Source organism: Halichoeres trimaculatus, unplaced genomic scaffold (genome assembly GCF_033239565.1).
Source record: "Halichoeres trimaculatus isolate MK-OKI-2021-1 unplaced genomic scaffold, fHalTri1.1 fHalTri1_scaffold_2, whole genome shotgun sequence".
Classification (NCBI taxonomy): domain Eukaryota; kingdom Metazoa; phylum Chordata; class Actinopteri; order Labriformes; family Labridae; genus Halichoeres; species Halichoeres trimaculatus.
The window spans coordinates 36,253,913-36,275,865 of NW_027437180.1; the positions used below are offsets into that span (position 1 = coordinate 36,253,913).

The window sequence follows — 21,953 nt, forward strand, 5'->3', positions numbered from 1 at the left end:
AAACTGTGCGCTATCAGTCATTTGTCTCATCCCCTCACAGTCTCTGTGGGTGAAAGGGCCTGTGCCAGCCTTCTTCTAAATAGAGCTGTGTGCACCCTGTGTGTGTCCCGCACAATAGCCTGCAGTTGGAGAGCACTGTCCTGCAGCAGAGAGGAGACCGTGTCAGGGTGTGGGGATCAATTCATCCACAGCTGTTTGTGGCAACGTCATCCAAAGTTGCAGGAGTTTGCTTTAAATTTAGATCTTGTTTCCTTTTTTGTTTCCTCTCCTCTAAGAAAAGGCATATTTTTTTTCCACATAACTAATAAAGTAGAAATTATTCTCAACATGTTTTAATCAGCCTTAGAAGATCTACCTCATTAACCCTCTGCGAGCTTCAGCATCATGAAGGGGCGTGCACATTTTGGCAGAGAAGCTCCCTCCATTCAGATGAATTAGCATTCTTTACTCAGAATTAAAACTGTGACCATCAGGAAAATGCTCTGTCTACTTGTTCCTTGGTTAGTTGCTAGTAAGAGCAAACAGTGTTTTTGGAGTTAAGAGTGACCATGCTAACTACAGACTTTCAGTAGAACTTATTTGCTACAAGCGGTAACTTCAGGTCTAAAAATATAAGACAATGTGGAAGTGCTTGAATCTGCCGTTTCGTCCACTTGAGGCTGGCAGAAATAAATATTTTTACAGCCTGGTACAAAAAAATCATCTCCTGTCCAAATTGCTAACTTCATTTTCAGCACACACTGTACAAGGACTGGAATTTTTTCTAACTCAGCAGTTTAGAGGGCATTAATATCGTGAGTTTGCCCAATCAGATGCACAGCTCAGCTGAATAATGGGTGCCCTAAAGCCGACAGTGTGGAGGCTCATTGCCTGCATCACCTCTATTATGGCCACGCCAGCTGATTTGCTTCAAAAATCAGAAACAGACGAGAGAGGTCTGTGAGACTTTGGTTGTGTCCGAAATCACTCTGATGTTTTGGAGGAGGAAAAGTTTATCTTGCAGGCAAAAAGATTAGGGATGCACGATATTATCGGCACAATATCGGTATCGGCTGATTAAAGCTCAAAAACACGTTTATCGGTATCGGCAGATATAAAAATTTCTGCTGATAAGCACAGCCAATAAGGTGCTATTCAGTTAGGATTATTATTTTCCATCTGAAAAATAAGCTCCTTAAATAAAATGTAGCACTTCATTTATTTGCACTGCAGAGCTCTGTGTCTGTCACCAGGTTGTTACAGTAGCTCTAAAATAATCAAATGCAACTTGGTTATGTTTGAAAATGCATTGTACATTTAAAGTTCATGTGATCTAAAGACATTATTTTTCTGTATTTCAATACTGAATGTCTTGAGTTTGAAAAAACAATACATTTCTTATTTATGGTAAAATCAAATGTTGTTTTGTCTTGTTTTATGTGTGTTTCTTAAACAAATAAACCGTCACAATAAGAGTAACATATAAATTCCAGTACAGGATAGACTTAGCTTTCTTTACAGTGAAAAAAACAAACAAACTTGTGATTATCGGTATCGGTATCGGCCAAAAGGGGTTTCGATATATCGGCATATCGGATTTCGGCAAAAATCCAATATCGTGCATCCCTAAAAAAGATCACTAAATCCCCATGTGAGAACGAATTTGATGCTGCCGTGCTACTTTAGCTCTTGGTCATTGTTGTTTTGTACACAGCAGGGAGCGTCAAATGTCATTGTGCCTCTGCACTGTAAATACCGCAAAAATGACCAATTTATATTGTCAAAAATAGACGGTATGATATGGCACAATAGTGGGCTATAAAGTCCACTCACTCAGCAAAATTAAACAACATTACAGACACTACCTGCTCACTCCCCAGTCACTGAAGTGACATAATTACTCTTGCGCCGTTCATGGACGGCTGAGGATTTACAGTTGTAAGTTTTCCAAAACACTTCTTCTTTTGTTTTAACTGCAATGCATGATGGTTTATAAAGCTCACACAGTGAGCATCGCTCATACACTACTTTTCAAAATGCATTGTGGGATACATTGAGTGGACTACATAGGGTGTGATCATGCTAACTTAGATTTCAGAATGAACTATAAAGTGGCGTGTCCACTGTAAAGTAAAAAGGGAGTGATTTCAGACACTGCCTACATCCATTAATTGCACAGGCTATGGTTTATTAGCTGACAGTCACCAGTTAACTGAGTCACACTTGCGACATCTGTGGCTGCGAGCTATTATATGTTTCTGTGTTCAACCTCTGTTAACCAGGTTTGACCACAAGTCCAGTTTTTACTTTGTGTGGTTCATGAAAAAGTTGGTGTAGAGCCAAGGTTATGACAAAAAACTTCATTTAGGACTTCATATGTAGAGTGAATAATAAGAGGAAGCTTAAATTATGATTAATAGAAAAAGATTCCACATTTTGAGTAAACTATGGTATATTAACAAACTAAATTAAGCACGAAAAGTCAGTAGCAGTAGCAGAATAAACTGTTTGGCAGTGGTGGAGAAGATTTGACAGTTTTTTCATGGGTGCTACCCACATACTCCGTTCTGCTGCTCATCCTACAAATGCATGTTCCTTACAAATGTGGCTCCATTTAGAAGAGAAATAAATAGATTATTTCTTTGTTATAAAAATGCCTCTTGGCAATGAATCTTATACTGCTGGAAAGCCCATCAAATCTTTATTATTCTGATATATTTGGAGCAGTTCTCTGTCTGGTTTATTATGAGTCAGAGCTCATACTCATCTTTGGTTCTCTGGTTTGCTGATGTAGGATTTGTCTTGATATTTTGCAGTCTGGAAATGTCCACAGATTATTTAGTCATACCCATCAAGTGACCCTTGTGTTTCAACCAATGAGAAGCCAGCTTGGAAATCTCTTCTCCAACGTGGGGAATACTGCACTAGAGTGTGAGTGGTTTAAGTTTAAATGTGTGAAGCTTTGGCCTTTTCATGGATACAAGTACTTAGAGGTGTGAAAAAAATATTGATACTGTAATACATCACATTACTTTGACCTGTGATAAATATCCATATTTCAACTCCGAACATTGATATTTTAGTTAAAATAAAAAATCATTTTTTTAAGGTGAGTTGGAAATACAATTCATCTTCCGCACCTCCACTGCAGTAGATGGCGCCAAAGAGCTATTCAAAATATTTCATTCCTAAACTTGATGATGAGGGTTTTGAGGCCGTAAACAGCATTTTTTTTCTCTCTATTCTTGGGTCAGTTAGTTTAAAATCATTTTAAGTTTAATTTTACAGTGTAGTGGACTGATAAACTGATAATCATAGTCATGAGATTTTTTATGAGTAACATTGGTTGCACCAAGTGACATTTATCAGATTCACCAACTAACCACGTCTTTCACCCAATGATTTTTTTGCAACATTAGTTAAATGTCGTAGAAGTTTAAGTGACTAACTTGACAAACTTTACGTTTTTGAGTTAGGTTTTTCTTCAAAAAATAGTTAACTGAGTAGAATGACGCAATATATCACAATATTGTGATATTATTGTGTCATGACCCAAGTATCATGATGCGTATTGTATCGTGAGGTTCTTGCTCAATACTCAACCCTACATTAAATGCCCTTAAAGAAAGGATAGAAAGGTTTCTGCTTACATCATCCAAACCCTTAAAGGTCCCATATTGTGCAAAAATCACTTTATTAAGTCTTTTAGTGAAATTTGTGGGTCTTTGGCTTTCCTCCCAGCCCACAAAATGTGATATTTAATGACCAAACCTGTACTTAGTAGAGCTTGTGAATGTAAAATCCTGACCTAAAACGAGCTGTTTGGATTTTGAGGATTTGCCAACGTCAGCGATTCCCTTTTTTGACCAATCAGGAGCAAGTCTGACCTGATTGGTCCACCGGAGCAGATACCCCGAACCCCCTCCCCGCCCACTCCCCTCCCCAGCAGGCAGGAGAATGCCAAAGTTGAAGAGCCATCACTGCTCTGTTTTTGGCTGTAAACAGCCACACAGTTCCTTGCACAAGCTTCCCATCTCGGAAGAAGACAATACTAAGTGTCTAGAGTTCATTTATCAAGAAAATGTGCCAGCTACACTCAGTAAAACTGTGCATGTGTGTGCTAGTCACTTCACGGCCGACTGCTTTTTCAACTTTGGACAGTACAACAGAGGGCTAGCCAATAGACTGGTCCTTAATCCAGGTACATTACCACTCATCCGCCAACAAACCTGGGACCCTGGAAATGTGAGTATTTTAAATGCTGTGTGCTGTGGAGCAGATGTAAGAGCTTTTCCTCAGTGTCCCCACCTGACTCTGTGTTAGCTTCAGGATGCTAACTTTAGCTGCAGTTAGCCTGTTGTTTTAGCCTGTAATGTTACGGTAAACGAGCTTTGCTGTTTTCTAAACATTGTGCACTCGGAGCTCGTGGCGCCGCTCTCAGTGTCGTGGAAGAGTGGGGCGGTATCAGCGGTGGCTCATTTACATATGAAGGTCATGCCCAGTTACTACCGTTTCATGAAGACATCAATGATCCATATTAAACTGCAGAAAAGGAGCAGAATATGGGACCTTTAACACCTTTTTTTACTTGAGATGGAATCCAATCCATGTAGGTGGGATGTAAGAGCATTGCAAGCAGGTCAAAGGCATCAGTATGCAATGATCCACCATGTTCATTTTCTACTTTTATCACAGTTATCCTTCTTCAAACTCCAGACTTCTTTAAAGATTGCATTTTGTGTCACTTACTTAAAAGAAAACTATGATCAATGTTTATTGAATTACTCTTACTTTGCGTTTATCTTTTCAATTTCACATCGAGTGAAGGGTGTGGATCCAGAGGGCCTCTCTACTTAATAATCTCCTCACCTCCTCTTGGATAAGCTCAAATTATTTTCAATTCCCTAAAACTCGAGTGATGTAGCAGCAGAGCCCTGATGGCCTGAGGCAGGAAACGTTGGCTCAGAACGTTCTCTGTATAATGACTGCTCTTCGTTATTATAGACAGATGTGTATCTGTATGTTCATTTAGGGCACGACTCCCCCTGTTGCAAACAACTTGTTTGACTTGGATGTCTTGCTCATCTTTCTGTATCATCTATCGTGTCTGTCAGAGGAGAACAGGCGTGGCACTCATCTGCAGTCCTCTGCAGTGTCTTTCTCTCCTCCTCTTCTTCCTCCTCGTGCCGCACCTGATTTGTGACTCGTGTTAATTAGGCCGGGAAGTCAAAGCAAATTCTGTCCCCCATCGATCCCTGTAATCAATCCAGCCCCTTCTACCTTATCAGCTCGCTGGGAGAGGTAGCCAAGGTTGTCTTCTGTCAGGACGCAAACACACACATCCATTCATGCACGCTCTGCCTGTGTCTTTCTATTGTTGTCTGACTCTGTGTCCACCACCTCCTCTCCGCCTCTCCTTTTAGCATCACTACACGAGCCTTAGCAACAGTCAGCTGCTCTGTTGTAACCCATCGGATTGTTTGTGTGTTGATGTTGTCACCACAAGAAAATGCTTCCTTTTACTGAAGGGTAAACATTTTCACATCTACAGCTTCATATCCTGTGATCAGTGACTCGGCACTTTCCCCCCTTCACATTCCTCTGACCCTCTGAAGGAATATGCTCGCTCATAGCAGGATTCATAAACAGAGTGTGATTGATGACATGGTTTGAGAAGTGTATTGGGAAATTAATTCTGCCCTAATGAGAGGCGTGTGTGAAGGCCGTCCAGTCATTATAGCAGCAGCTGGTTTACAGGCAGATTCATATTACGCTCATCAGTGGTGTTAACAGCAAAGATCCTGTCCGTGGGTCAGAGTGAGACCTAAGGTGCTGTATCCGCTCGCCGTCTCTCTCAGAGCGCTAAATGGTATTGATTCAAACACACGGTTTCTGAACTGAGGAGGAAATCAGTTACTACAGCAGCACACTGCAGCACAATGCGCTGAAAGAATATTAATGAAGACGAGCTGCGTGTGTGTTTGTGTGTGTGTGTGTGTTTGTCGAAGAATGTGTTTTGTGCTGCTCCTAGCTTAAAGGTTTAGATGAGGAAGAGACAGGAGTGTGTGTGTGTGTGTCTCTTTGTGTGTGGGTTTAGTCTTACTCTCAACAGCAGAGACATGAGGACCAGACAGGCTGCTACTGTGTTATAGATTACAAGGGAACATGGCGACTCATCGATCCTAACCCCCTCCACACACACACACTCGCACACACACACTCCACTTCCTCTCCCAGAATTCAGTGGTGTAATGTTACAGGGAGACAGGGTAGAGGCAAGAAGGATCCAAGTGTGTGTGTATGTGTGTGTGTGTGTGTGTGTGTGTGTGTGTGTGTGTGTGTTTGCATTGAGTGTGTGTAAGCGTAGGGCAGGGTACCAAATTAGGTACTTAAATTGGTACCAACTGGATTCCGTATGTAGTAGGGATGGGTACCTTTCACATTTGAAACAATACGATACAAATGCCCGGTACCTGGCAATCAGTACCGGCACTCAACGGTACCAAGTTTCGGTACTTTTTTATGTTTATGTGGTTAAAAATATCAATTTGGTTAATAATAAAATATAAAAAAAAATCAATTTAACAAATTTGTTCTTCAATATATAGCCTTGCAATGCTGTGTTGATGTCCAGCATGAAAAATTCACCTACTCTCCCACTCCCTCACAGTCACAAGGATGCATTTAGGCACCTAAACATGGTACCTTTTGGTTTTACATGAATCAATACCCGGTACTTTTGACAGAATTTGGTCGGTACCTATAAAAGTACCTTATTCGGTACCCATCCCTAGTATGTAGTACCAAGTACCGAGTCACATAAAATCAAAAGGTACCATGTTTTGGCATCCTTGTGACTGTGAGGGAGTGGAAGAGTAGTTGAATTTCCATACTAGACATGAACACAGCATTGCAAGGTTCTTTATCAAAGAATAAATTAGAGGTCGACCGATATGGGTTTTTTGGGGGCCGATGCCGATGCCGATGCTTTCCAAATTTGGGCAGCCGATGCCGATATGCATAGCCGATTTTTCCATTTTGATATTCAGGCCGATTGTTAAATAAATATATATTTATCACATTTTTGTGAAGCACAGCAATTTCTGAGCAACTAAAAGAAATCTATTACAAGTCGTGTCCAGTCCTCTGAACATTTATTCAGCTTTCAAAACAATGAAATATTTTGTCTGAGTAAACACACAATGTAACAAGCAGTAGTAAACATTCACACTCTTCTTAAAATGTCAAAAAAGAAATTAAACTTATTAATATAATTTGAACAAAAGTATGTAATGTATCCAAGTGGTTCCACAAGTTTGAGGTGCTCATCTTTTTTGTGCCTGATCAAAAATCGCATCATTTTATACAACGGATCAAAAATCGTCTTTTTAAAAGAAAATACGGCCGATGGCCAATAGAGACAAATGTCCAAATATCGGCCCGATATATCGGCCGGCCGATATATCGGTCTACCTCTAGAATAAATATGTTAAATTGAAAAACTTGAAAATTTGAGTATTAAACAAATTAATATTTATTACCACATAAACACTCAAAAGCACTAAAAATTAGTATGGTTGAGTATCGATACAGGTTGCAAGCAGGTACCAGGCATTGATACTGTATCGTTTCAAATGTGTTGTTTTCCCTATGTATGCTTTTGATATCTTTACGCAGAAAAAGACAGGATATTAAGAATAAAACCGGTTTTATTTTTTTCATCCTGGTTGGAGCAACAAATGTCAACAAAAGCCTCAACATGCTAACAGAACACGGTGTCCTAGCCTGTTTGGAATTCTCTAAATCAGCATTTCCAAACTTTTCAGCGGGGTCTTGCATTATCAAATAAATGAAGAAAACAACATCAAATGTTTTAAGTTTGAATAGTTTCATATTTTAACGTCTATTTTTACCTCCGACAAGGAGGTTATGTTTTGGGGAAAGTTTGTCTGTTTTTTTGTCTGTGAACAAAATACCTCAAAAAGTAACGAACAGATCTTGATGAAATTTTAAGGAAATGTTCAAAATGAGAGAAGGAAGAGGCAGTTCAATTTTGGAGGTGATCTGGATCACCTACTGGATCCAGGATTTTTTTAAAGGATTCTTTATCATTGTGAGATAGGGCTGTTTTCACCATACGTATATATAACTCCACCATAAACGGTCAGATTGCTTTGTCAAACAGTACAAGATACATTTTTTTCATCTGAATCAAAATCGTTAGGAAGACCTAAAATAAACAACAAAGGCAGAAAGTTGATTTTATGTTTTGGTTAATATTTGAAAAATAAAGGGGGCAAAAAACAAACACTTGCTTATCCATAATCCATGAAATGAAAGTTCCTTCACTCAAACAAATGTACACCTTGGCAAGAGTCACCACTTTACGACAGTGGGTGATAGTACTTGTGGGTAATGGTGTCTAATTTTGGTTAGAGTTGTCACTGTAATCAATGCCAAACAGATAACCCTCACATTGCCTTTAATGATCAAGGATTCTGAATAACTGACCCGAAATATACATTATACATGGTATAAAATGTGAATACTGTTGTTATTCATGCCCCTAACAAAGCCATCTCGATTGGATTGCCTTTATTTACAGTGTATCACAACAAACTCCCAGAAATGAATCTGCATTCTTCGTTTGGGTTTCATTATCCCTGCTTCAGCCTTTAATCATCAGCCATTGTTCGTCCGCCAGTAATTGTCCCGCTCCTGTTTTTCTTACTTCACTAAAAACTGTGAGGTCTGCTTCCCCCAGTCTTTACTTAACATGCAGCAGGCCTCCATGGTTTTAATTTCTCCGCTCTCTTTACTCCTAATTACATTCCCTCCTCTACCTCCATCTGTCTCTGCCCAAACTCAGAGGCTCTGGCTGGTGCTTCACTTCCACTTCTCTGTGTGCTCGCTGCCAGCAGAGCAGATTGTGCGGTGGATGGCCGGCTCCTGCAGGTATATCTTTATTGAAGTTAGTCCATCCATCTATTATCCATACCACTGATACCGTAAGGGTCACACAGAGGCCAGAGCTGATCCCAGGTGTCATTTGATGAGAGGAGTTGGAGAGAAGAGGACATTTTAGAGACAGCAGTAACCGAAGCAGGATTTCTCTGGACGATGGACGAAGCTACAGCTACACAGGGGAGGCTTCTTTTAGATAAATAAAACACAACAAATGTTCCCGGTTATTCTTTCCTTTCTCCCTAAAAACTATTCCATTAATTTTTTTCGTTAAGGTAGGACTCGCTATGTGTAATTAGCTGTGGCAGCTAGCCTGTTTTGTTGTTTTTCTCGCTATTAAAGAGTGAAAATTAGGGCTGGGGCGATATGCTTTTCTCATGATTTGATTCTTTCCGATTTTTGGGGTGCCGAATCAATTCAAATTGCGATTCTTTGATATTTCCGATTTTTGGGGATTTTCAGTTCACTTTTTTAACACCAAACTGAGTGAAAAGGTTGAATTATGATGATGATGTCCACAGACTATTATCAGTAGAAAAATGCACATCATTTGACTAAGAGAAAAACATTTCGCTCTCTGCTGGAGAAAAGTGGTAACTGTTTTCCTATCCAGTTTAGAAAGACCAAAATGAAGGATTTAAAAAAACAAAGAATCCTTATTTTAACATCGTAAAACACAAATTCCTGATACTTATGTGAAACGTTTTTTCTCCCACCCCTAGTAAAAATGCAGTAGATAAATAATTGATTCGTTTTTATTATTTGATCAAAAATAGAAAAAAATGGTATTGTGCTAGAGATTAGCCACATTTAAGTTTAAAACACCATATAAATTTTGGTCAATGCTAACATTAGCTTAAGTCTATTGATAGCGAAGGATTATCAAGCAATATTTTGTTTTACTTTTTGTTTATTTCTACCAATGCCCTTCCTTTCATTGTCTACAAAACTTTTTAAACGCCACGGTTAGCTACCTCAGCCAATTTCAAGCAGTTGGTTTGCTGCTAAGATGCTAAATGCTATGTTAGCTGTTGTGCAATTGTTGCTTTTGAGTTTTCAAATTTGTTTTTATTGAAGAACTCAATTACCCTTCGATTAGACAATGGTGACCCACTCTTGCCCTATTTTCTGCTCCATCCACTATTCTCTTCTATATGAGTAAAGACACAAAAACTTGGAGAAAAAAAGAAAGAAAAGAAGAGGAAAAAAGTGACTGTTTCTGAATCTTTGTAATCGTTTCATTTGTAAAAGTGGAAACCTTGACTAAAGACAAACAACATGATACTAACATCTGAACCTCCCACGCTGAACATGGTGTCTGAGGTGATCGTTGCAGTGGAATAAGGTTAGTTTGATGCATATGTTTTCTCAGACATGGTAGATCAGAGTCCCATCGCTTCAACGTTTGTACCTTTTACAGTGAATCAGCACAGGCTGAAGAGCTGCAGGGATACCACAGGAAGTAAAGCAAGCTGTGCTGATTGCTAATCACTCGTGTTGCAGTTCAGGGTTCATTCTTTAAACGGAGCTTTTCTCAGGTAGAAATGTCTCAGTTAATAACATCAGGCCTGAATCCTGTTAAATGTTGTCTAATGGGATCAGTGAGGCTCAGACTGATGGTTCAGTTCTGTGCCAGTGGCTGTTTAAGAAGTGAGACCGGGGTGTGAAACTTTTCACCATCACTTCCTCTTAATCTCAAACAGGTGAAGCACATTGATGACGTGTGTTTCTGAATGGCTTCATAACACTGTTACCTCTGTTTTACAGATAGGATACAGCTTAATCCAGTATACTTAAAACGGAGGTCACATTTCAGTCCAATCTATCAGATGCCCTGTAAAGTGTTATGGCAAAATAGAAAGTGTTTACCCAAGAGGTCCTTTCTGCTCTGTATAGTAAACTAAGAAAAAGATGGAATTTCAATGTCAAGTTTTTAAATTTATCCTACATTTTTTCATACTGGTGGAGAATACTCTTATCTCAGCCTCTGTTTAAAAAAAAATGTTTTAGCTGTTGTCTCTTTAAGACTCCCCTCTCCAAAAACCCCCTTCCCAGCCATTGGCCAGCCCTCTGGAGAATTTGGGTTGAAGCTATGGATAGACCTTGGTTTTTGAGGCAAGGCTAGGCTGTATATAGAGTGGACAGCATGGGTCTGCCTTTTGCCTTTGTATGCCTTTGAAGCCAAAATATTCCTGTCAGTAGTGCTGCCATCACACACGAGAATCTGAGTGGAGCCAGGTGACAAAGCTGTTTATCATTATTAAACGAGACATAAAACCCTGTTTTAACCTCTCATATCTTTATATCACCACTGCATACAGATTTGAGAAACATTTCTATAAGGTGTATTTATTTTTTAAAGTTTGACCACAGCCCATCTGGAATTAGTCAAAAATAGCCATTTTGCATCAGCTCACCTGAATTAAAGTCATTCCAGAGCTAATATTAGATTTCACTATAACGACGAATAAAGTGGGTAAAATTCTATACACAGTTAAAATGTTGTGAATAATTATCTAAACAAAAGGTTTTTTGAATTTAGGAAATTGTACATGTGATGTCTTGGTTTTTTATTTGTAATAAAATTGCAAAAAAAAAAAAAAAAGTGCAATTGCAATAAAATAAGCATCTTTTTATTATAGAATATAAGAATAAAATTTGAAATTTGCAAAATTTCAAAAATTAGCTGAAATTGTAAAAAGATGGCAACATCAAAAAAATTTTTTTTTTCAAAAACTTAAAAAATTGAAATTTAAAAATATTTACAAAATAATAATTAATTAGTATTCAAATGAGATAAATTTGCAAAATATCAAACAACTTTGAAATTCCAAAATTTCAAAAACTATTTTAAAGAAAGTAGAAATTTAAAATATTTCCCGAAATTGCAAAAAAAAATGCATAATTGAAAAAAAAAATTAAATTAAATTTGAAATTTGAAGAAATTAAAAAAAAAATGATATTGTAAGAAAATTGGCAACAACAAAAAATTATTTTTCAAAAACTAAAAAAAAAATTAAATTTAAAGACATTTACAAAAAATAATAAATTTGAATTGAAATGCAATTAATTTGCAAAATATCAAACAACTTTGAAAAACCAAAATTTCAAAAAGTTTTCCAAAAATATGATTTTGTTTAGTGCAGTTTCTTTCATCATTCATACCCTTTGTAAAAAAAATCAAAGTTTTTTATTTTAATAATATATATTTTTTAAAGCTATAAGGAGCAGCTGCAAAGGAGTCAAGAAGCAGCATGAGGCTCCATAACCACCCTTGGACTAGGGAGACAGATTCTTTGACCTGTATTACAGCCAGCCACCAGGGGGAGCAGTTTTTGTGGCGACCTCACTTTGAGCTGTGTCCGATGGCCTTAAATTTTTATTTATTAATTTTTTCAGTTTATGGTCATGAACCAGTTCAGAGATCTTATTTGATGATGTCATCGTTTCAGCAGGTCTCATAAAGGTCTCGTGAAGTTCTCGTGCTAATTTTAGAACAGATCTTTTTGAGCAGTTTACAGATTCAGGGATTTCTACAACATATGAATATGTAGTGGTTTTAAGATCTGCACAGGTTTAGTCTGAACACAGCATTTTTTACTTTGCATCAATGATTAAAACATGGGGAAGCAGGATAATCCCTCTTTAAACTGTCTTTCTGAGAGAAACACTGGTAGATTCAAACACAGAGACAGTAATTCTTGTTAAAACATGTATTTTGCTCTGATTCTGAGATAACGGATGCAGTGACGCAGCAGAATTTAGCTCAGGAACAAGGTTTCCCTCTGGGAGCTCAGCTTGAGCCAAGTTTAGCTCAGCAGCTCCTGTTTTCTGCCCTCCATCTCTTCAGGCTTGTAACTCTCCATCATCTCTGTTGTGGCCCTGCTTCTCCATCACCTGTCAGTGAATCTCTTTGCATCTGTTTGTGAATAATCCAAACAGTTTTGCAGTGATCATCAGAATACTGGTTTCAGCTGTTTGGATGGTAAAATAACCTGATGTGCTCTCATGGGGCTTTGCAGCTCTGCTGAGTGTGCACGCTGCATTCTTTATGGCTGTGAGCAGGGACACGACAAGGCTGTGACAAATCACATCAGTGATGCCGTCGTGCTTGAGGTGTGACTGCGATTTATGTGTCCATTTAAATTTCCAAGTTCCTCTCAGGGTCATTGATGTAAGGAGTTAAGAGAAGCTGGTGAGATTTCAGAGATAAACTCTGCAGCAGCTTCTGCTTGTGCCAGAATCCCAAAATATGAGGTTGTGACCTTTTTTTGCCCTTTCTTCTGCAGCTGACACTGGAGGATCGGTCCATCGTCATCAGAGACATTGTACGACGAAACAACTCGAATGTAAGTCAGTCCTTCGTTTGCATCCAGCTCTCTTTTACCTCCTCTCTGTCTTATCTTCAAGCTTCACTTCATTCAGGCCTCTTTGTTTTTCTCAGTCATGTTTGTCGTCACTGCTCTCTTGTATTTGATGCATCAAACATGAAAACTATCACAGATGGATGCTTTTAAAAGACTGAGAGGACAATTTCAGTTCCCAGAAATACAGATGATCAGTTAACAGTTCTGTAGCTGAGCAATTCTATAATTAGGGGAACATTTTAAGTCCATGGGGTAAACTTATCATTTTACTAGATATTAATTTCAAGCAATGACCAATTTTACAGTGGATCATTTGAGTGATATGTCACTTTTAAAACAGAAAGTTAACAGCTTCCATCATTTATTTAGCAAAAAATGCTAATCATGTGTTGGAATTTGCAGTTTTTGTGCTGTCTGATTTCTCAAATGTAAAGTTTGCTCTTCAAAATTAACACTGGATTACATGCTTGTGGATATTATTTAGAGATAGACTGATATGGATTTTTCAGGGCCGATACCGATTATTTGTGATCAAGGAGGCCGATATCGGATATTTGAAGCAGATATTAATTTGCAGTCAAAGTGAAAATATTGGTGTCAACATTTTAAATAATACAAACTCCAACGCTTTACTTCATTTAAACACCTTTAAGCACGAGTTTATCAAACAGCTCCCAGGCTCAGCAGCATGTTTTATTAAGTTAAATGAAAACTTGAAAAATAAATAGCTAAAGTTTTCTACTGTAAATAAGTTTTCCAAAATTTCAGTGTAACTGTAATTACTGTAATAACTGTAATAACTGTAATAACTGCACTGCCTATTGGCTGTTTCCCAAGCCATGGCTCTGCTTGTAACCAATCAGATGATACTGTGGGTGGGACAGTGCTGGGGACTGATTAGTGACTGCAGACAGCAAAGCGGCTGCATCATGGCTGCAACAACACAGTTTTAAATTTGTTTCTTATCAGTCATTAGATTAAAAAAAAAAGCTGATATGCTTCAAAATGCTAAATATTGGCCCTGATAATCGGCCCAGCCGATAATCGGTCTATCCCTATTTTTATTTATTGTTTAAAATAATCATTAAAACATGACAAAGCTATTTTATAAACTATTTAAACCATAAAGAAAATTTTGCATATTTTAACTCCTCCTCATTAATATTTCATCAGAATGACTGTCTGTACATGGGGCGCATTAATTGTTCGTTAACTGTGTTACCAACATTTTCTGGTGTTCTTACTATAGATGTTATAAAAAACAAACTGTGAAGAAAATACACAGAAATATGAGGTGATGGAGGTCAGGTGGTGGCACGTTCAAGGTCTGCAGTTAGCACAAGGGCCAAAAAATTGGAGAAAATGTCAACTGTTGTGCCATAATTCTTATAAATTTTGGCTATACTGTGATATACAATATAGGTATTGACCGATACTGATCCGATACAAGTGTTAGATAATAACCAGCATGCTCTACTGTTGGATAAGACGGGTATTGTTATGAGCAAAAGACATCAAATGAGTACATATGGCATTACTGAGGTTGATATTTATTTAAACTAGAAGTGTTTAGATGTTGAACAGCAGTTTGGTTAAAACAACAGTTCAGAATTTACAGAAATGACTGTTCAATTGTAAATTTTGTACCCTGTAGACTTAATCATAGTTTCGCCTTAGTGTCAAGTTTGGACAGATCCTTTCCCATTGATACCTGATCCAGCTTTGAGGGGCTGAAATGGCACTGATACCCGATAGCGGGATCGGACTGGTGCATCCCTAATTTCACAGGAGTGTAGTCTTGCATAGAAATGTTAAATAACCCTAAATTCAATATAATATGGACTAATGTTGAAGGAATAGTCACAACTTTTATCCATTTATTAAATGACTTAAATATTTAAGAATTCATTAGAGCTTAAGTTTGCCAACTAATGAATTTAGTACATTCCAGGTATAAACTTTGCTAACAAATAGAATATGAAGCAAAAAAGCACTTTTAAAAAAAAAACTTTTAATACCTGAAATGTTCCCCTAGTTTAAGAATCACCCACTTCTCTGATCATAAATGATGATGTGACTGTTTTGTCCGTGCTGTGTTTCAGGACAACCAGTGTGGTATTGTCACCAACATCGACATCGAGTGTGCGGTGAAACTCGTGGGAACAAACTGTGTCCTGTATCCAGTCAACAGCAAAGACCTGCAGCACATCTGGGTAAGAAACCACCTTTTTCACTTTTTTTTCCCAGGATGCTTTGATACAATCATAAGAAAGCTTCATTTAAACTGTATCGTGTGAGCTTTAAATAACATTTTTATTTTCTGACAAATGAAGTGGTCTGTAATTAATGCTGTCGACCCGCTCTGTCCCTCCTGCTTCCTCCCGTCCTTTTGACACTCACACACTGTGACAGGCACACACACTCTGTGACACTTGGACCTTGTGACTCATGCTGGGATCACAGAAACTCACACGCTGCTGTCTGAACCTGATGCAGCTCTTTAATGTTGCTGCGCTAGTTTTAATCGCTTTAAGGACGCTATGAGGAGGATCTGTTTTAAATGGACTGCTGCGCCACCTTCTGGCCTGGAGTCTCACACACTGTCGTAAAACTGTGACTTTTAACCAGGCGTGTGTTCGTTTTGGAAAATTTGTTCCAAGACAACTTTTCACCAGATACAGAGCGATGTAATAAGGTATTTGTCAGTACAGTTATGTAGTGCTGTTGTTTGAAGCTTGACAACAAGCAAACGTGAATTTGTACCGTACGTCGGTAGCCGGCTGTATGTAGCGCTATTAGCAGCCCAGTGATACGACGTATCTGTAGGCTAACATGTCAACCAAAAGGTAAGATCTGGTTTAGAAAAATGGAGCCTATGCGGAAGTGCTAAAAGTTAGGCTGCAGACTGGCTTCAGAAAGACCAGAAGTCTCGTACATACCCAGCCATAAAAACAGACTTTTACAGCATTAAAATGACATTAAAGGTCTAGACCTGTTAATGTTTTTGTAAAGTGTCTTGAGATGACATTTGTTGTGATTTGGCACTTTACAAATATCCATGTCATATCAAATGTGGATGTGTCTGCTGATTGGCTTCATTTTACAGTATCGGGAACAGACGGGTGACGTTGCAGAGATTACATCCATGTTAAATACATTTTACGGTGTCGACAAGCAGACTGTCAGTTCCTACACTGAGTTACTTATGTTCGTACAACATCTACCAATCAGAGCTAACGTAACCTCACTCTTCATTTTATTGATAGACTCTCAAGTTTGAACAGGCCACTGCAGAATAACTGCTGACTGTGGGTTGGAATGGACGTTAGCACAAACAGATTAGCCCCTGCGTTAGCCTTTAGCTCGTGCTCTATTATGCTTCCGTTTAGATTTCTTCTTCTCTTCTTTCCTTTTTCTGTCTGACAGTTAGGCTCCAGTGTCCACCTCATTACATATCTGTGTTTTATCTCTTCTCACTATTAAACTTCGCCAGCCGGCATGTTGTTGTCATAGAGACCTAGACACGTCATACATCAATCCGGTCATAGATGACCCGAAATGGAAGCTAAGAAGCAGCAATTTGAAATGACCTGTAACCAACAATATTGGCGCTGATAATTTTCAAGCGTGGATTACGATCAGGCATATATCTAGAAGGGAGACTTTTTCTAGATCCCTATCAAACTCCTCACAGCCTCTTTAAACAAGAATAAGACGTAGGGAAATGTTGACTTTATTTGAAACACAATAATAAAAAAAAGAAAACATATAAAGTGCTTGACTGAGCTAAAATTAAACGTTTTAAACCCAAACATGATAAAAAATTAAACATTTCCAAAACAAAAGTGCCAGTTCCTAAAGTGTTTCACTAAACTGAATTGACTTTAATCCATTTTTTTTTTCATCAGAAAAATTCCAGATTTAAATTTGGTGAACTGCAACTCCTCTGTGTCAATGTTGTATGCAGCATCAGTGTTTCCCTGAGGCCTCGCCTGTTTTTGGTGTAATCTAAAGGTTTATCTTTTGTACCTGGGCTTAAAAACTGATGCACATTCATTTTTACACTAAAATCATTGTTGAATATACTATCTACAAAATCATATTTACTTATAATTGTTAAAGTAGCATCAGTGCGTCTTTCTCGGTCCAATCAGGAAGCTACAAAGAAGCTATGACGTAGCATTTCGAAAGAACCTACATTGGCACTGATAATCTCACTCATAATCTCCATCCAGTGTGGATAACATTTGGGCGTATATTTAGAAGGGAGACTTTTTCAAGTTCACTTTCAAACTCCTCACAGCCACTTTAACCTTGTGTGTGTGTGTGTGTGTGTGTGTGTGTGTGTGTGTGTGTGTGTGTGTGTGTGTGTGTGTGTGTGTGTGTGTGTGTGTGTGTGTGTGTGTGTGTGTGTGTGTGTGTGTGTGGTTTCTGCAGCCAACCTCTAGTGGGCACTTGAAGAAATGCAGTTTCTAACACTTCTGCATGGGCTTCATAGTTTTTAATCTGAGGTTGCGACTTGGTCTCATGAGCCAGTTTCTGTGTGAGGCATTAAAAAAAAAAATTACAGAATCAGCGAAGAACATCACTTATCACTTTGTCCACAGGGGGCGCCAAAAACAACATCAAAAATAAGGAGAGCCAAGCATGAAAAATAGATTTGATGAACACAGAGTAATCACTCTCTGATGTATGGATCCTACTTTTACAATCTGATGCTAAATTCAGATCAGCAGTCATCTGCAGTCATGGTTGATTAAAGTGTTACTGAGGTAAAACTTTGTGTTTGTAAAAAACTTTCATGAAGCTCAATTATTTACTTTGCTTAAATGTTTTTGCTGTTTCTCTGCAGTCTTTCATGTACGGTGACTACATCGCCTACGACTTCTGGCTGGGGAAAGTGTACGACCTGACTAATCACATCATCCTCAAGCTTTCTAATGGAGCCAGGTACTTTGTGTGCGAGTGTGTGTGTGTGATTACCCAGTGTGTGCAGTGACCATGTCTGCTCGTGTGTGTGCATGCTCACACACACGCAGTACTCTGTGCCAAATCCAGTGGATGTCAGCTGTTGCTCTCCCTCTGTCTGCCTCCGTGCAGGTGCTCCATGAGTGTGGAGGACGGTGCCAAGCTTTACGACGTCTGCCCGCACGTCAGCGATTCGGTACGTTGCCACCAGCTCTTCTCTGTCACTTCAGGATCATCCAGGCTGAACGGGACAGCTGTTAGTCAGGGGTCAGGGCCTCTGAAATGGGCTGCTTTCCAGGCTGCAACGCCTCGTTAGCTATTTGTAAATATTTCAGTTTTTGAGTATTTCTGGTGATCGGTGAGGTTGATGTGTCCCTCTATCTCTTCCAGAGGTGACCTTGATTTTTATTTTGTGGGTTTTTTGTGGTTAATGTGAAGATAAGTTTCTTCTCTGTTGAGTCATTCAGCTGGAAGTTATTTAAAACTTTTTCCCACGGTATGTCTTAACCCTATTTCTTATTAGTTTTTGTTATGACATATAGGGATGCAGACCTTTTGCTCTGCAAAACAAAAAGCTAATACAAAACAAGAAGTAAACTCTTGTCAGACCTGCAGATCAGCTCTGTCTCACTGTTTATTGCATCCAAACAGCTTATTCCCAAAGATAAAGCTTTATTGTTTCCCCTCCAACCAAAAATAACATCATTCTTCACCAGTTAGATTAAATATCTTCTCTGTTTGTTTTTCAGGGTCTGTTCTTCGATGAAGCGTACGGTTTCTACCCGGGTCAGGTCCTGATTGGACCTGCAAAAGTCTTCTCTAATGTACAGTGGCTTTCAGGGGTCAAACCTGTCCTCAGCAGGAAGTGCAAGTTCAGGGTGGTGGTAGAAGAGGTGAGGACTCAGTAACAGGCTGCAGTGTTTTCAAAGTTTTCTGGTTTTAAATAATGAAAAAGTTGTTCTTGTTCATATTTTTCTTCTTTCGAGTGTTTTCCAGTCGATGATCTTCTTGTTTAACCCCTGTTCATAATCTACAAATTAAAATAAGATAATCAGCACCAAAATCAGTTATTTGTAAATGTTATTTACATCTGACTTTCATGAGAAAGCTGACCCATTTATGCCACGTAGACCAAAAGCCTCTGCTCTGCTTGGTGAGGTTTGAGTTGGTAGATGAGCACTGGTTGGAAATAACCAGGATTCACTAACGTTACAGACACATCTCAGAAAACCAGGCTGTGAGGAACACTAACATATAGTCTGCTCATCCTCTGGACACTAAACTACAAACTGAGTTTACAAAGTTTGATTAGGTGACAGTGGGTGATGGTGCTCTCAGGAAATTAAGCCTTTATCCTGGAAAGAAACTCCAGATTTAATACCTTTGAGTGCTCAGTGACAGTCTTCTGAAGGTGAATCACAGCGACATGCGTCACTTATTAGTGTTGTGTTTGTAAAAGCTCTTAATTGTATCTAATGACTGAGTTGTCCTCTAAAAAGTCACTTTTCTAATGTCAGTATCTGAGTCACACACTCTCATGGATTAGGGTTTAAGTGTTGTTAAAGGTCTCTGTGGTGTTCACTCAGGTTAAAGTGGTGGAGCTGAAGGTGACGTGGATCACAAAGAGCTACTCTCCCAAAGGTTCTGACAGCGTCTACCCTCCTCCGTCCACCATCACACAGGAAAACCTCTGCAGGTCAGTGGAGAAGTTGAAATTTCACAGCTCAGTTTGGATGTGTAGAGAACATCCGTGTCGTGCAGCTCTGGCTCTAACGTTCCTCTGCTGCTTGAATTCAGGGTGAGGCGTCTGGGATACTATGACCACACTCAGAGGCAGCTGGGAGAGAGAGCTCTTTATATTTTCCCTGCAAAGGGGGACGCGACACGAATCACCTGTGAGGGACCCGAAGGTGCCCCGGTCCTGCCTGAAGACCCCGTGGTAAGAAAGGTGTGTATGAATCGCTCCATATGTATGTCAGAGGAGAGAGGAGTTGTGCTTTTGAAGCATTAAAGCAGAACCTGTTCCCTGCTGGGAGAATGTAGGTCACTGCAGCCTCTCATTCCCCCAGGAAAGTATCAACACTTAGATTCACCTGTTTCCACGAAAAGTGAGAGTAATGAGCAGCAGCCGCAGAGAGTCTGAATTCTCCTGGTTTAACAGCGAGCATGGAGAAGTTTGGATCATCCGTCTCATGTGTGTGTGTGTGTGTGTCTCTTTCAGTTGAAAAGGATGTTCAAGAAGGATTCGGGGAAGAAGACAGAAAACGCAGACACACAAGGTACCAAGGGAACACTCACACGCTCACACACTACTCTCGAATGTTGCCTCCTTCATGAACTCAGCAAGCCTCTGATTTGTCTATTTTTAGATGTGTGACATCAACATTAATCATCTAACACTCAAATAATACATTCAGCAGGAACCATAGTGTTTACGTTCTCTCACCAATCTTCTTCTATTGACCATCCTGTAGATCAGGGGTGTGCAAACTTTTTTACAGTTTCTCAGAAAAATCAGTCACTAAGTGGTGTCAGATGCATTCATGCTACTATAGTACGCCTATAAAATCAAACCCCACCTGTCCCTCAGGTGTCTCTTGATACGGGATGATGAGTAATCAGTTTTCTGCAGCTTTATGTGCTGAGTAAGCATCAGCAAACTCTGCTTCTTCTGGAGGAAAACGTTCTCCTCTTGGGGAAAATTTGTCAGGATGTTTTTATTTTTTACAAGATATGTTTATTGCTTTTCCTTTTTGTAAACTAGCACACTTTAAATGTTCTTGCATAAAATTTTAGAAATAACCTTAATGGTAAATTTCAATCATGACGTTACACGAAGTGCACGACTCTGACTTGCAAGTGTGTCACCATAAACTTCTTGGGAGTTCAGTCTGCTAGCTTCCAATCATAGCCATTTTGTGGTGTTATCATGACAAGCAAACCAAGTTCCATTTGTTTTCCAAACCGCTACCTACACTAGCAGTGCCTGCTATTTTGACTGAAATTCAGTATGTAGTCGTCAGTATGCGTAAACTTGCAAAATCTTCAGTGTACTAAATATCCCCAGATGTCCTACTGATCCAGGAAAATTTCTCAGTATGCAACAGACTAGTCTACCTGAATACTGTTTCCCACAATGCACGGCTCTAACGCTGTTTGTTTATGCAAGTGGCAGGTTTTGGTGAATTACCACCATCTACTGGAATGAGTTGGCATTACAACTACAATACAACAACACTAATGTTAGACGGTCTGTGAGATAGGTGTGGAGTAATGAGAAAGAAACACCTGTAAATCTTGTCACTTCTAGTCATAAAAGAGGTGTTTACTCCTATAAATTCATCAAAGCCCATTTAAACCACTAATTACCTTTTTTAAAACCATACATGGATTATATAGAAGTGTTTTTTCCATCAGCTGTAAAAATAAAAAATTTAATTTGAACTGTGCTCTGTCCGTCACAGTAGATAAAGTGCGCTCTAAGACTTATTCTGCAGTTAGTCACCAGGGGGAGCCCAAAATGTTTCAGCTTCACCACAGGGGAGTGGTTCTGTCGCCCATCTTTTTACACAAGTGAAAGTTTGATCTTCCGGAATCCTGCTGCTCTGTTCGTCAGACTTTATCTTCAGTTACAGATAAAATGATTTCCTGATCATGACAGCAGTTCGTAGAGCT

The 21,953-nt window shown here is 39.0% G+C and overlaps 1 protein-coding gene across 3 annotated transcripts in view; it reads left to right on the forward strand.

The window, feature by feature from the left end:
* The window catches only part of ube2o (ubiquitin-conjugating enzyme E2O), a 55,637-nt gene that overhangs the window by 15,306 nt on the left and 18,378 nt on the right, over positions 1–21,953 (forward strand). For 2 of the 3 annotated variants that reach the window (XM_074687823.1, XM_074687806.1), the window contains exons 2-9: positions 13,233–13,292; positions 15,413–15,523; positions 18,163–18,260; positions 18,411–18,474; positions 19,028–19,171; positions 19,865–19,974; positions 20,076–20,226; positions 20,500–20,557. In XM_074687823.1, coding sequence (XP_074543924.1) covers positions 13,233–13,292; positions 15,413–15,523; positions 18,163–18,260; positions 18,411–18,474; positions 19,028–19,171; positions 19,865–19,974; positions 20,076–20,226; positions 20,500–20,557 — 796 coding nt within the window. The remainder of the gene's footprint in view (positions 1–13,232; positions 13,293–15,412; positions 15,524–18,162; positions 18,261–18,410; positions 18,475–19,027; positions 19,172–19,864; positions 19,975–20,075; positions 20,227–20,499; positions 20,558–21,953) is intronic. The other variant, XM_074687815.1, reaches the window with a different exon arrangement.